The 12829-nt window shown below is 36.4% G+C and overlaps 1 protein-coding gene across 2 annotated transcripts in view; it reads left to right on the forward strand.

Annotated features, from left to right (window-relative positions):
• mfge8b (milk fat globule EGF and factor V/VIII domain containing b) overlaps positions 1 to 7404 on the forward strand; it is a 54728-nt gene extending 47324 nt beyond the window's left edge. Inside the window, exon 10 of one of the 2 annotated variants that reach the window (XM_005163016.6) lies at positions 3478 to 7400. In XM_005163016.6, coding sequence (XP_005163073.2) covers positions 3478 to 3621 — 144 coding nt within the window. In that variant the 3' untranslated portion in view covers positions 3622 to 7400. 2 annotated transcript variants of the gene reach the window in all.
• The last annotated feature ends 5425 nt before the right edge of the window (positions 7405 to 12829 follow it).

Consider the following 12829-nt stretch of genomic DNA (forward strand, 5'->3'; position numbering starts at 1 on the left):
ATAGTGGTAGTGGCTTTTATTTTAAAGCTTCCAAAAGCACACGCACATCTGTCATAAAGATAACCCATACACCACCAGGGGTTAACACGTCTCATGAAGCAGATCCATGTGTTAAAACAAAGAAAATCACAATTTTAAATTTAAACTCAATTTTCAGATTTCCACTGACTGCTGATTACACGTTCTCAAACTTCTGACTCAATGTATGAAGCATGACGTAAGACACGTTGGTTGCCAAAGCTCTGGGAGTAGACCAGAAGAAGATGACAAACAGTGAAAATACATTGAAATCCTCTGACATTTTAACTTCTTGTTGTTCCAAATTACTGCCAATCAGTTTAGGGGAATTCAAATATTGTGTTTTTTGTGTGTTCAAGTTCATTTTTTTAAATGGAGACGTGTGACATAAACATGCAAACAGGCAGAGACGCTACACTGCACACGGGGTGTCATGTCACAAGAACCAACCAATCAGCTTCAGACTTTGTGACACTTTTCAATTTTTTTATTAATAACATTTGTATCAGAGGTACGGCAAGGATTTGTCAGTGGTAGGGATGCAACAATTAACCAGTTTTACTATTAACTGCTGCCAACTAATTCGCCACTGTTAATTAATTGTAAAGGCTTCACAACATCGCGTTACTGCACAGAACAAAACTGCTGCAGTTAAACAAAGCTATGCCAACTGTGTGCTAGTTTAAAGTTTTAACTATGGCTGAGGCTGTTCACTAAGGGCCGTTCACACATCCCGTCTTTTGCGTGAACAAGTGGAAATGCAGCGATTAACCGGTTTCTCTATTAACCGCGCTTTAATTCATCATGGTTAATTAATCGTAAAGACTTCTCAACACTGCATTTCAGCACGGAACAAAACTGCTGCAACTAAACAAAGTTATGCCAACTGTGCACTAGTTTAAAGTTCCAAGTTTGTAGACCGAAGCTAATAATCCATGCACTCTGGATTAACTATGGCTGAGGCTATTAACTAATGGATGTTCAGATGTTGCGTCTTTTGTGCACACAAGTTTGTTATTTCTTGTCTTGCACGCATATTGGGAGTGACATGCACATGGTGCGCACATGGCACGACCCTAGTTAAAAAAATCATATGACATAGCATAGCTATGTGCAAGTTCGCTATTTGGAAAGTTTGCCATTTTGGCAGCAACATGCACGAAGCGCACAAGTGACGTGACATGCTTATGTTTTCCAGGCACACCTAGTTGAAGAAAAAGAGCGAGTCATGTGACAAGATCTGGACCGATCAACTTCATACTTTTGTTTTCTAATATTCAGCTTAGAGTTACATTAGACAAATACAATTTTTTTATTTTTTCGTATTGTTATGTATTTATTTATTATTTTTTGTTCTGTCATTTATTTTCAGTGTAAAACTCCCACATAGCTAAATTTCTCTGGCCCAGCTCTGGTCCACACAATCAGGTTTTGCTTGGCCCACATGCCGCAGTGAATTACGGTACATGACTGGACCAAATCTGGCTTCCAGACAAGGGCCAAACACGGACCATATCTGGGCCAAGTCTCAGCCAGTTAATAACTCATAACTGGGCCTGAACTAGGCCAGATAGGTTGGTGTGTCACGATTGCAATGAAATTGATAAACCCATGGAGTGATGCGCTTTAGGCACACTATGGGCACGCTTTTTCTCAAAGTGACCTGATTGGTAGATTTTTTTTTTCTTTACTCAAAAATGATTTTAGTGTATTTTAAATGTGGGTCAAGACTGGCCAAACACACATGGCCCACTTTCAAATTTTTAAATCTGGGCCAAATACTACGTTTTTCATCTGGCCCAAATCTTGTGTGCCGCCTTAAAGACGGTGCCACCTCTGCCAAACCCGGGCTATGTTTGGCCCACATGCTGTATGCCAGTGCCGGATGAATGCCTGCTGTGCCAGCTTTATGCCAAATCTGGGCCAGAATTCTTTGCTACTAGGGCTATAACATATGGTTAGATACCAAAAACTTTTTCACTTATTTTAAAATCCAAAGAAAAATGGACTATTGTTTTTTTTTAATTATTATTATTTTGTGCTGGGTGACGCAGTGGAGCAGTAGGTAGTGCTTTCGACTTACAGCAAGAAGGTTGCTGATTTAAGCCTTTGCTTGGTCAGTTGGCATTTCTGTGTGGAGTTTGCTTGGTCTCTGTGTGGGTTTCCTCCGGGTTCTCTGATGTGTGAACAGCCCCTATCTAAATTTGTCTACAGTCACAGAAGCTGCCGCTATAAATTCTTCTTATAAGTTGTCTAGATTAGAGCTTGCATTCAGCAGCCCCTGGAAGCCAATGATTTGTTTTCATAACTTAAACATTTGAAATATTTTTGTTACAAAAATCGATCTGCTTTATAAGACATGCACTAACTCTCTTTTGGTGTATGGGTTATTTTTACTATGGATTTATGTGATTTTGGAAATGGCAAAAATTGCCACTACCCAACACCGTCATACAGCATAAAAAAACAGGAAAATATTTAAAACTACACTGTTTACTTCTGTGTTCATCTGAATGAAGAAAGAGAAATACACAGAGGATGTATTGAGGGTAAATCATTTGTAGGGTAATTTGATTTTGAGGGTCCCTTTTAATATGTGTTTTCCATCAATAAACATTCAGTTTAACTTTTTAAATTGTCAAACTAATAAAAACTTAATCTATAGAAACATTGTAAGTGTAAAATAGTAAAAGAAAATTAAAAATGTTATAAAAATAAAATGTTTTAATATGTGCAAAAAATTTAATTAAGTTAACCTGTTAATATTTAACATTTAAATGTAATTTTCACAAAAAATAAAAATTGGGTCACACATTGCTGCATTTAATTTAGATTATTTTTAAATTAAATTTATTTGTTTTTATGCCAGTTACTAAATAGTCAAAACTGCTTAAATTACAAGTAGTTTCAAAATTGTTTATTGAAAGAAATCTGTAAATTAAATTAAATAAACATTAATATTAGCTGGAAAATAATAAAACTAGAAGGAAGGTTTAAAATGTTCTTTCAGCTATTCATTAAATTGTTTAATTTTGTTAATTAATTAATAAATTTGTTTAGCCTACTAAAATATATCTATCTATCTATCTATCTATCTATCTATCTATCTATCTATCTATCTATCTATCTATCTATCTATCTATCTATCTATCTATCTATCTATCTGTCTGTCTGTCTGTCTGTCTGTCTGTCTGTCTGTCTATCTATCTATCTATCTATCTATCTATCTGTCTGTCTGTCTGTCTGTCTCTCGACCTATCTACAAAACTCTGAGATGTACTAATTAATTAAAAAAAAAAAAACAACTTGAAAAATTCATAAGATCACCTTTAAAGAAAGTAATGCAGCTTTTCTGAATGATATGATCAGTTGGCTGCACATTTTCTCCTTTTCCCTCCTCTCTCCGTCAGATTCGTCCTCATCTCACCCCGTCTTAAATCTTTTCTTCCTCACCTGCAGATCTTCCCTGGCAACAGTGACAACAACGTGCACAAAAAGAATGTGTTTGACCCGCCCTTCTACGCGCGATTCGTCCGCGTGCTGCCGTGGGCGTGGCATGAGCGCATCACTCTGCGAATGGAGCTGCTGGGCTGCGACGAGTAAACCCCGCCCACTTCTCTCTCAACCTCTCCTCTCTATTTCTCCTTCTCCCTCTTTATACTTCCCATCATTCCTTCTTTTCTCAAACACACCTGCACTGCCTCACTCTCAGCAACAGAGGTCACCATCGCCACACGAGCCAAACCACCACCAACAACACACTAAGCTCAAACCCACAGCGTCACCCTTCCTAAAACAATTCAATACTTATATACAGTGTTCTCCGCTAATATTGGCAGCTTTGGTAAGTAAAACTATATTTTAAAATATATGTTTATATATATTGGCATTAGTGAATATGAGCAAGGAATACTGGGGTGAAAATGAGCGAGTTTGTCTTGATATTACCTCATATTTATATTTTAAAAGGTTAAATATCAATGTGAATATACTTATTCCTTGAGGTCACAATATTTGTGGCACAAAAATGTGACCCTAGACAGCAAAGCCAGTCATTAGAGTCTAAAAAGAGTTTTTTTTTTAAATACATTATTTGAATCTGAATAAATTAGCTTTCCACTGATGTTTGATGTATGAGGATATTACAATATAAGGTTGTGATACAACTGGTATAACATCTACAATCTGAGGGTTAAAAAAATCAGAAAATTGCTTTTAAGGTTGTCCAAATTAAGTTCTTGACAGTGTATACTAATCAAGAATTACATTCTGATAAATTTACTGTACACTGTAAAACCCAAAAAGTTAATGTAACTCAAAACAGTTGAGGAAACCAATTGTAACAAACCATTTAAGTTTAAAAACTAATCCTAATGACAACTGTGAACTCACTTGATTTTAATAAATGGATCAATTTGACAGTAAAACCAGATAAATGAAGAAAAGTCAAACCAACTGAGTACTGTAAAACCCAATAAGTTAAGGCAACTCAAACCATTTGAGTTAAAAAAAACTAATCTATAAGAGTACCGTGAACTTACTCCATTTAAGTTGAAGTAATGAAGTATTTAATTAATTCATTATCTTCAACACTGAGTTCAAAACTCTTTTCAAATGAGTAGAATTAATTTTCAGTAAATTTTGAGTTAACTACACTCATTTCATTTGATAAAGTGGAAATATGATCTTTGCTTTATATTTTAACGTTTTTTGGCATTAAAGAAACATGTATAATTTTGACCCATAAAATATGAAATAAAGCAATATATTTTCAGGCACGTAGCCAGCCTGGTGAAAGCGGTGGTTCTTTTTTTTAAGTAGATTTTTATTTTTATTTTATTTTTTACCTCATTTTGAATGTGATTATGAGGTTTAAATACTCCATTCTGTGACATTTTAGGCACTATTTTCAGCTGGATTGGCTTGTTGGATGATCATCAAAACCACGATTTTTGATGGATCAAATGTCTTTCTAAAAATAAAGATTAAAACACAAATTTATTACATCTTATATCAGTAGAAAATAAATTTCAGACAATTGTCATTTATTAGGCAAATCACAAACTGGCCAGCACATTCAGCTTTCATCAGTCAGAATTTTATATTACAGAGCTTCACAATATTTTCCTAGTCTAAAAAGTACATTTGAAATTTCATGGATTACAACAAAAGCCTAATTAGTATTCAAATTAACTGCTATGTGATTGATAATTTTGTTCTATCAAGAATAATGTCCAAGATGTAGAATGAATTTTTTCTGTATTTAACAACAACAAAGTAGTTTACTTCACTTATGTCACATTCCGCTTGGTCTTAAAGCCTTCGATGGGTTAATTCCACATTTTATGATGGCATAGCTGTCAAAATAGGACAAATGAGCTCATGTATGGGGCAAATTCTGGACCTTTGTCAGTGGGGGGTGGGTGATAAAATGTATCTTTTTGTTAATATGTTGAACAAAAGATTAAATGATAAAAATACATATTTACCAAAGTTGCCAATATTATTGGAGGACACATTATGCCAAAGTGACAATTCACCCAAAAGTGAAATTCTGTCAACAATTATTTTTTTCCAAACCTGTTTGAGTTTCTTTCTTCTATTGAAAAATAAGATGAAGAAACTTGTAAACCAGTAACCATTGACTTCCATGGTATTTTTTCCCCAAATAACATTGTTCATAATATCTTCTTTTGTGTTCAACATAAGAAAGAGACATACATGGTTTGAAACCATTTGAAGGTGAGTAATTGTTAATGTTTAAACTACCTTCTTATTATTTATTCACCCCTATAAGTATTTCAGACCTATTAAACAGCCAATCAGAAAGAGGTGATCTTGTAAATAAAAGTAACAGTTTATTACTTTTCATATCAATCAGTGTGTTAGTTTGCTTGTAAATGCATTCAAGCTGTTTTATATCCTACCGTATGAAGTAGTTTGAATTAGGTAAAGTCCGAAAATAATCTTGTGCTCTTTGCTGATTTGTATATTATGTAAGGAAAGCTGCCATTTGATCTGTTAGAAACAATGTTTGCTTTAAATCAAGTTTTTTTTTTTTTTTTTTTTTTTACTGAGCTGCCATATTTTACAGAAAATAAGTCACAGCAGGTCAAAATTGAATTTTTGAGAGGAAAAATCATTGCACAATTACATTTTTTATCATTTAAGAATTAATGTAAAGTAGGGTATTACTCACACAGACTATTTGAAATTTGATACTTTGGAACTTCTAGATTTAATAGGTTTATAAATGTTTTATTAAGATTTAATTTGTTTAATTTTACAACCTTTCTATAAAAGAATTTGTCATGTTTTTGTTTTTTTTATTTAAAAATGACATTTGGTCAAACTAATAAATGTTTTCATTTGTTCGGATTAAAACTAAATAAGGGTTATTTAATCAAACATTGATTTCTAAACTTCTGAAAAAATGTAAACATTCATATTGTTAAAAATATTTATTTAAAATTTAATTAAATGGTGTTTTGTAAACCTTTTTGTGAGGTTTTTGTTACCCTGAAGTGATGATATAAAAACTGTGACTTATATTCCTGAAAGTACGGTAAAGCATTTTTACAACCTCAACTACATTAAAAATGTGGCACTCAATTGTCTATTATTATTATTATTTGATGATTTTATTTGATTTTGGTGCCTCAGATCTCAGGTGCAGTTGAATCAATTGCAGTGTGCTACTGAATTTAGTAGATTTTTTTAGCGTAATTTTATAACATATCAATTCTGGTACAAACAAAAACCACCTTCAAAAGCCAAAGCGGTCTCATATTTCTTCTGTTAGCAATTTTTTTTTTATAAAGGGCCACACATTTACAGTATAAGCTTTGACGTCCCAGTCGTATAATGAGATGTATGATGGGAGCAAATCTAATTTCAGGATAATTTCTACGGTGGCACTGAATCTGGAATATGACCATCCAATTTCCATAATGTTTTCAAAATGATTGTAATCCCCCCTTGGCCCCCGAAGCATCCACTCGAATAAATTTACACTTTTGGGCTTGTGCAATATGATATGAGTATTAATATGAATTTAATATTAATGGAGCTTAAGGAGAAAATATACGAGCAGTATTCTCTGTAGAGATTTGAAGTGGTTTTCAAGGTAACAAACACTGAAGAATATTCTAATAATCCAGCATGATTTAGGCTGCATGTTTGCTTTTGATCGAGTCATTTTCATTGCAGTAAAGGACTTTATTTCTATTCAGTGTGCTTTTTCTTTTTTTGTATTATTTTTAAATGCCTCGCACTGTAGCACAATTCTTGTGTTCAGATTGTTTAGATGCATTTCCTTGGTATCTCTTGAAATATTTTCCTCATGTTTTCAACTGTAGAAAGAAATAAAGAATATATCGATATTTACGGTCTGTGAATCATGTCGTGTCTTGTTAGGAGTACTCATAGAATCATCTAACAGCAAGGTGGAAAATTTAAATATTCACAATATCTAAAATTAATTTAATAATTAATTATGATATATGAGAACTTTAACATTTTTTGAATGTGTATATATATATATATATATATATATATATATATATATATATATATATATATATATATATATATATATATATGATTAAGGATTAACATTTGTCTCTGTGTTTTATTAAAAAAACCTTTATAATAGCAATGATATTGATAATGTAAAACAATACATGTATTGAAAAAATTAAATTGAAGGTTTTAGAATAATAATTATGATCAAATTAAAAATGTGTTATTTTAAATGTTATTTTAAGTGTATATTTTCCCGTACAATGTCTCTTCTGTGATTATTGACTAATAGACAGGCTTTATAAAGGCTCAAAGCAGGAAGGCATCAGTGATAGTTGAAAGAATAGCAGGAAAACAGCAGCACCCAATGGGCAATGCCAGGAAGGATTCTTCTGTGGAAAAACAAGGCTATTTTTGAAGAGGTGGCCTTTTGTGGCAAGTATTTTGTCAAGAGCAAACATTCTTTGCTTTCTAATAACATTTCGACAAAGGAAATCTCGCCTCGTTCACTTGACAAGTTTATGAGGGTCGTAAATTGGGTCAGCATTTTAAAAATTCACCCTAGGTGTCAAAACCATCGACAAAAACACAAGTGTTACTAGAGTTTTGCTGCGGGAGTTTGTTTGATGGTAGCTGCCAGAGTAAATAAATCAAAAACCCACAAAATGACTAAATTCCGTTCCCTACAATAGCCATTCATAACGGGAAAACTTTGAAATCACTTACATTGTTTAAATCTGACTTTGAACCAAGCCATTCATTTATTTAATGTTTGAAACCTGATTAAACGTAAACTTATTAAGAGAAAACAAAGAGACTTTTACTGTCTGCTATGTCGCAGGCTGCAACTGACAAGTTCTTCGAGAGAATCCAAAACATTTACTTACAGTCGTTTCTAGACCTATTCATTTTAGGCAAACAATTAGAGTACAATGTTCTTGCTGATTTTTTTCTGTGAAGCCTTCAGTTTTTGAAAGGGTCTTGGCGTTCCTTGCCTCAGGCGAGCCTTTCATCTCAGCTGTGGGACAAATAATAATGGACGGAGATCTTTACATGCGCCGCTGAGCATCTGTGAAGAGACGTGCAAATCTACTCGCTCTCTTTTTCTGTCTTTAAAGGTGGTAAATTGTGGTTTGAACAGTCGTTCGTAGTCATTCAGTAGGCTATTAGCGATCTAGGATTCAAAAGTCCCCCTGAAATCAAAGTTTTTATTCTTAAATGTTATCAATATGCATGCTAATAGGTTACATAAGGCGAAAAGTAAAATATAAGCATTCAAAATGTACAGTTTTTTACTTAACATATTTTTCGACTTCACTGCATCAGATCCTCTCTGACCAAGGTAATTTGTTGAAGTTATTATTTTCTGACCGTCGTGTCGATTTCTACCAGTGAACGCTGTTCTAATTTCATCTTTTTTTTAAGCAGAATAGTAAAACTGTAGGTCATGTGAAGTGCTATGAAATTTTGAAGGCAAAAAACAGTCATTTTAGTCTTTCTTCAAACCTGGCTTCAGTGATCTAAATTATGGGTTGCACTGTTTTGGAATCTTACATTAAAACAACTAAAAACAAACCATTGCAAATGCAATAAGCTTGCAGTACAATTATTTGTAACATCAATTGTTTGACTGAAGAGGTGTTAATTCTTAACTTTGAAGTGTAAAACAAACATTCAGATATATAGTGGATATCAAAATTCATTGTAAAAGTTTACCTTTACAGCTTTTAGAAAGTCCTGTTTTATATCATGCTAACATGATGCTAAGCATATTTCATGAGTGACATACTTTGAAGCACATTATTTAAAAAAAAGTATCCAAGAACCCTGATCACTTTCAAATACCTCCCTATACTGGTGTTAACCCTTTGTGGGGCACTCTTCAGCCACTTTTCCACTTCCGGGTTCAATGGTTCTCTTTGCCTAACTGTTCCATTCTGTGCGGATACGGACCAGTCAACACAGATATTCTCAAAAAAATGTTGAGTTATTTATTTTACTGAGTGTTTGAGTAAAAAATATTTGGTGCTTTGTGGGGTTATTTTTCATCTTTATTGGGTTATTTATTTACTAACCCAATAACCAGTTGGGTTAAAATTTTGAACTGTCAACTTATTTAACTGACACAGAACAGCTGGATGTTAAAATGCGTGCGTAATATTGTTTTGTTTTATAAAGTTTGTTTAAGCTCCAAAGCAATAATATTTCTGTTATAATTATCATGTTTACCTCTCTTTGTGTGTTGTGATTTTTATATCGGTTTCATCAGGACTGTTAATTAATGATGATACAATCGCTTCGTAATCGATCTATATTAAACAGATAAAAACAGTTTATCTACCTTCCATGTTCATCTCTACATTTAATAATAATACACATTTGAGATATTCGGCTGTCATTCTCGGACCCAGCGGAGACTCTACCCAGTGTCGCGTCCAATCTTGGTGAAGGTTGCCTTTTTATTAGAAAACACATTTCCTTTCACTAAGAAACTATATTGCAGCATTTAAATACTAATAAAGATACATAAATATGCTACATTTTATTCAAGAAGTTGCTTGTATGGTTTCATTTTACCTTATGGTCCTAATAACGGAATGTAATACAAATGCGCAAATTAGCACAGTAAGTGTCACGATAACCAGCGATCGTTCTCCATAGATCGCTGGTTCCCACACAATAACCATGGACTACACTTCCGCCTTTTCCTGGACTACATATTTAGACATGCACATCGTCCAGACACCCATGCTCACTCATCTAGACTGATTACACTTGCAACACCTGAGGACTAACAGAGACTGATTGCATTCACTACATAAGCCACAAAGATGAGTCTTGTTGATCAGTAGATGACATTACAGCACATTTTCCCTGTCTTGTTTCACGTGTTTCGACCCAGCCTTGTTTATCCTTGTTCTCCTGTTTAGCCACCTACCTTACGACCTATAGCCTGTTTACTGACTACGATTCTGGACTGCCTGTATATACCCATTTGCACCTGTATTGACCATTGCTTGACTGACTACGATTAAACCTGCATATTGGATCTTACCCCAGTTGTGTGTCATCTCCCCCGCCGTTACAGAAGACTCGGCCGGTATAAGGGATCCAGCGGGAATAAAGATCATGCGTCTTTGTCAGGAAGCACGGTCCATTGAGGTGTACGTGGAGAACTTTATAAATCTGGCCCATCTCACAAAAATTTGTGAGTTATGTTTAATGATTTTCTTTCGTGGAGGACTTTTAGAGCTACTATATTCCCACATTCCACTGCACAATCCCCACTGGACGCTAGCATGATATACTGATCTTGCTCTACAAATGAGTGGTTCCCCCTTCATCGTAGGCGAGGTGGAGAAAAATCCAAAATATGTTTGGGGAGGGCAAAGAACAGCAAGACCCGCTGGCAAAGGGGCTTGCGACTCATCCCACACAGCCAGCTCACAAGATGGCTGTTCCCAGTCTGCCAGCTCACAAGATGGCTTCCTGTCCCAAGTCTGTTCCTGCTCCTGAAAAGCCATCTCCAGAGCTGCCAGATCCTCCAGAGCTTCCACTGCCAGAGCTGCCAGCGCCGCTGCCAGAGTCGACGCCGCAGCCAGAGTCGACGCCAGCACCGCAGCCATAGTCAATGCCGCTGCCCGAATGGCAGCCGCCACCTGGGCTTCCCGAATGGCTGCCGCCGCCTGAGCTTCCTGAAGGGCAGCCGCTGCCTAAGTTTCCCGAACGGCCACAGCTCCATGTTCCAGACCCACCGCAGCTCCATGCTCCGGGCACTCCTCTGTCTCATGATCCAGGGCCACTGCAGCTCCACGCTCCAGGCCCTCAGTAGTTCCATGCTCCGGGTCCTCCGCAGCTCCACTCTCCGGGTCCTCTGCAGCTCCTCTCTCCGGGTCCTCCACAGCTCCATGCTCCGGGTCCTCCACAGCTCCACTCTCCAGGCCTTCCGCAGTTCCATGCTCCAGGCCCTCCACAGTTCCACGCTCCAGGCCCACCTCAGCTCCACAGCCCAGGTATGCCCCAGCTGCATGGTCCTCTATCCCTCTATCCCTCCCCCTGTTCCGCCTCCACTCCACCTCCCACCTGAACAGAATTTGGAGTGTCTGAAATCCATTCTTTAGAGGGGGGTTATGTCACGATAACCAGCGATCGTTCTCCATAGATCGCTGGTTCCCACACAATAACCATGGACTACACTTCCGCCTTTTCCTGCACTACATATTCAGACATGCACTTCGTCCAGACGCCCATGCTCACTCATCTAGACTGATTACACTTGCAACACCTGAGGACTAACAGAGACTGATTGCATTCACTACATAAGCCACACAGATGAGTCTTGTTGATCAGTAGATGACATTACAGCACATTTTCCCTGTCTTGTTTCCCGTGTTTCGACCCAGCCTTGTTTATCCTTGTTCTCCTGTTTAGCCACCTGCCTTACGACCTATAGCCTGTTTACTGACTACGATTCTGGACTGCCTGTATATACCCATTTGCACCTGTATTGACCGTGCCTGTATTGCTTGCCTGACTACGATTAAACCTGCATATTGGATCTTACCCCAGTTGTGTATGTCATCTCCCCCACCGTTACAGTAAGGTCTGACTTTGCTTAAAAAAAAAAGTCTTGTCACTACAGAAATAATGTTTAGTATAGAATATAAAGTCATGATGCAGTGAAGAAAAATTTAATATTGTGGATGACTTCCATGAGCTTGGAGGACTGCATCCATACATCTCTGCAGTGACTTAAAAAACATATTAATGAAGTCATCTGGACTGGCAAAGAAAGCGTTCTTGCAGGACTCCCAGAGTTACACCACACATGCTCAATAATATTCAGGTCTGGGACAGAAACGTTGATGTGGAGGCTGAAGTATGAGAAGAAGCGCTATTCTGCTGAAAAATTCCTGTGGTTTGTAATGTAATGGCCAGCACAAATGTCTTACCTCCAAGCTGTTGATGTTGCCATCCACTCTCTAGATCTAACACACGTCCCGATACTGAATGTAACCCCAAACCATGATTTTTCCTTCACCAAACTTGACTGATATCTGTGAGAATCTTGGGACTATGCAGGTTCCACTGGGCCTTTTACAGTACTTTTTTTGGGATGCAGTTCAACAGATGATTAATCTGAAAAATACCCTCAGCCACTTCATGATCAACTAGAAATTAAGTTATTATTTGTTGCTCTTACAACTGGGATCGGAGACAAGACGTTTGTCAGGTAGTGTTATCTTAGAACCGTTTATGGAACCATGTGTAAGTTTTTTTAATTTGGCTC

Source organism: Danio rerio, chromosome 25 (assembly GCF_049306965.1).
Source record: "Danio rerio strain Tuebingen ecotype United States chromosome 25, GRCz12tu, whole genome shotgun sequence".
NCBI lineage: Eukaryota > Metazoa > Chordata > Actinopteri > Cypriniformes > Danionidae > Danio > Danio rerio.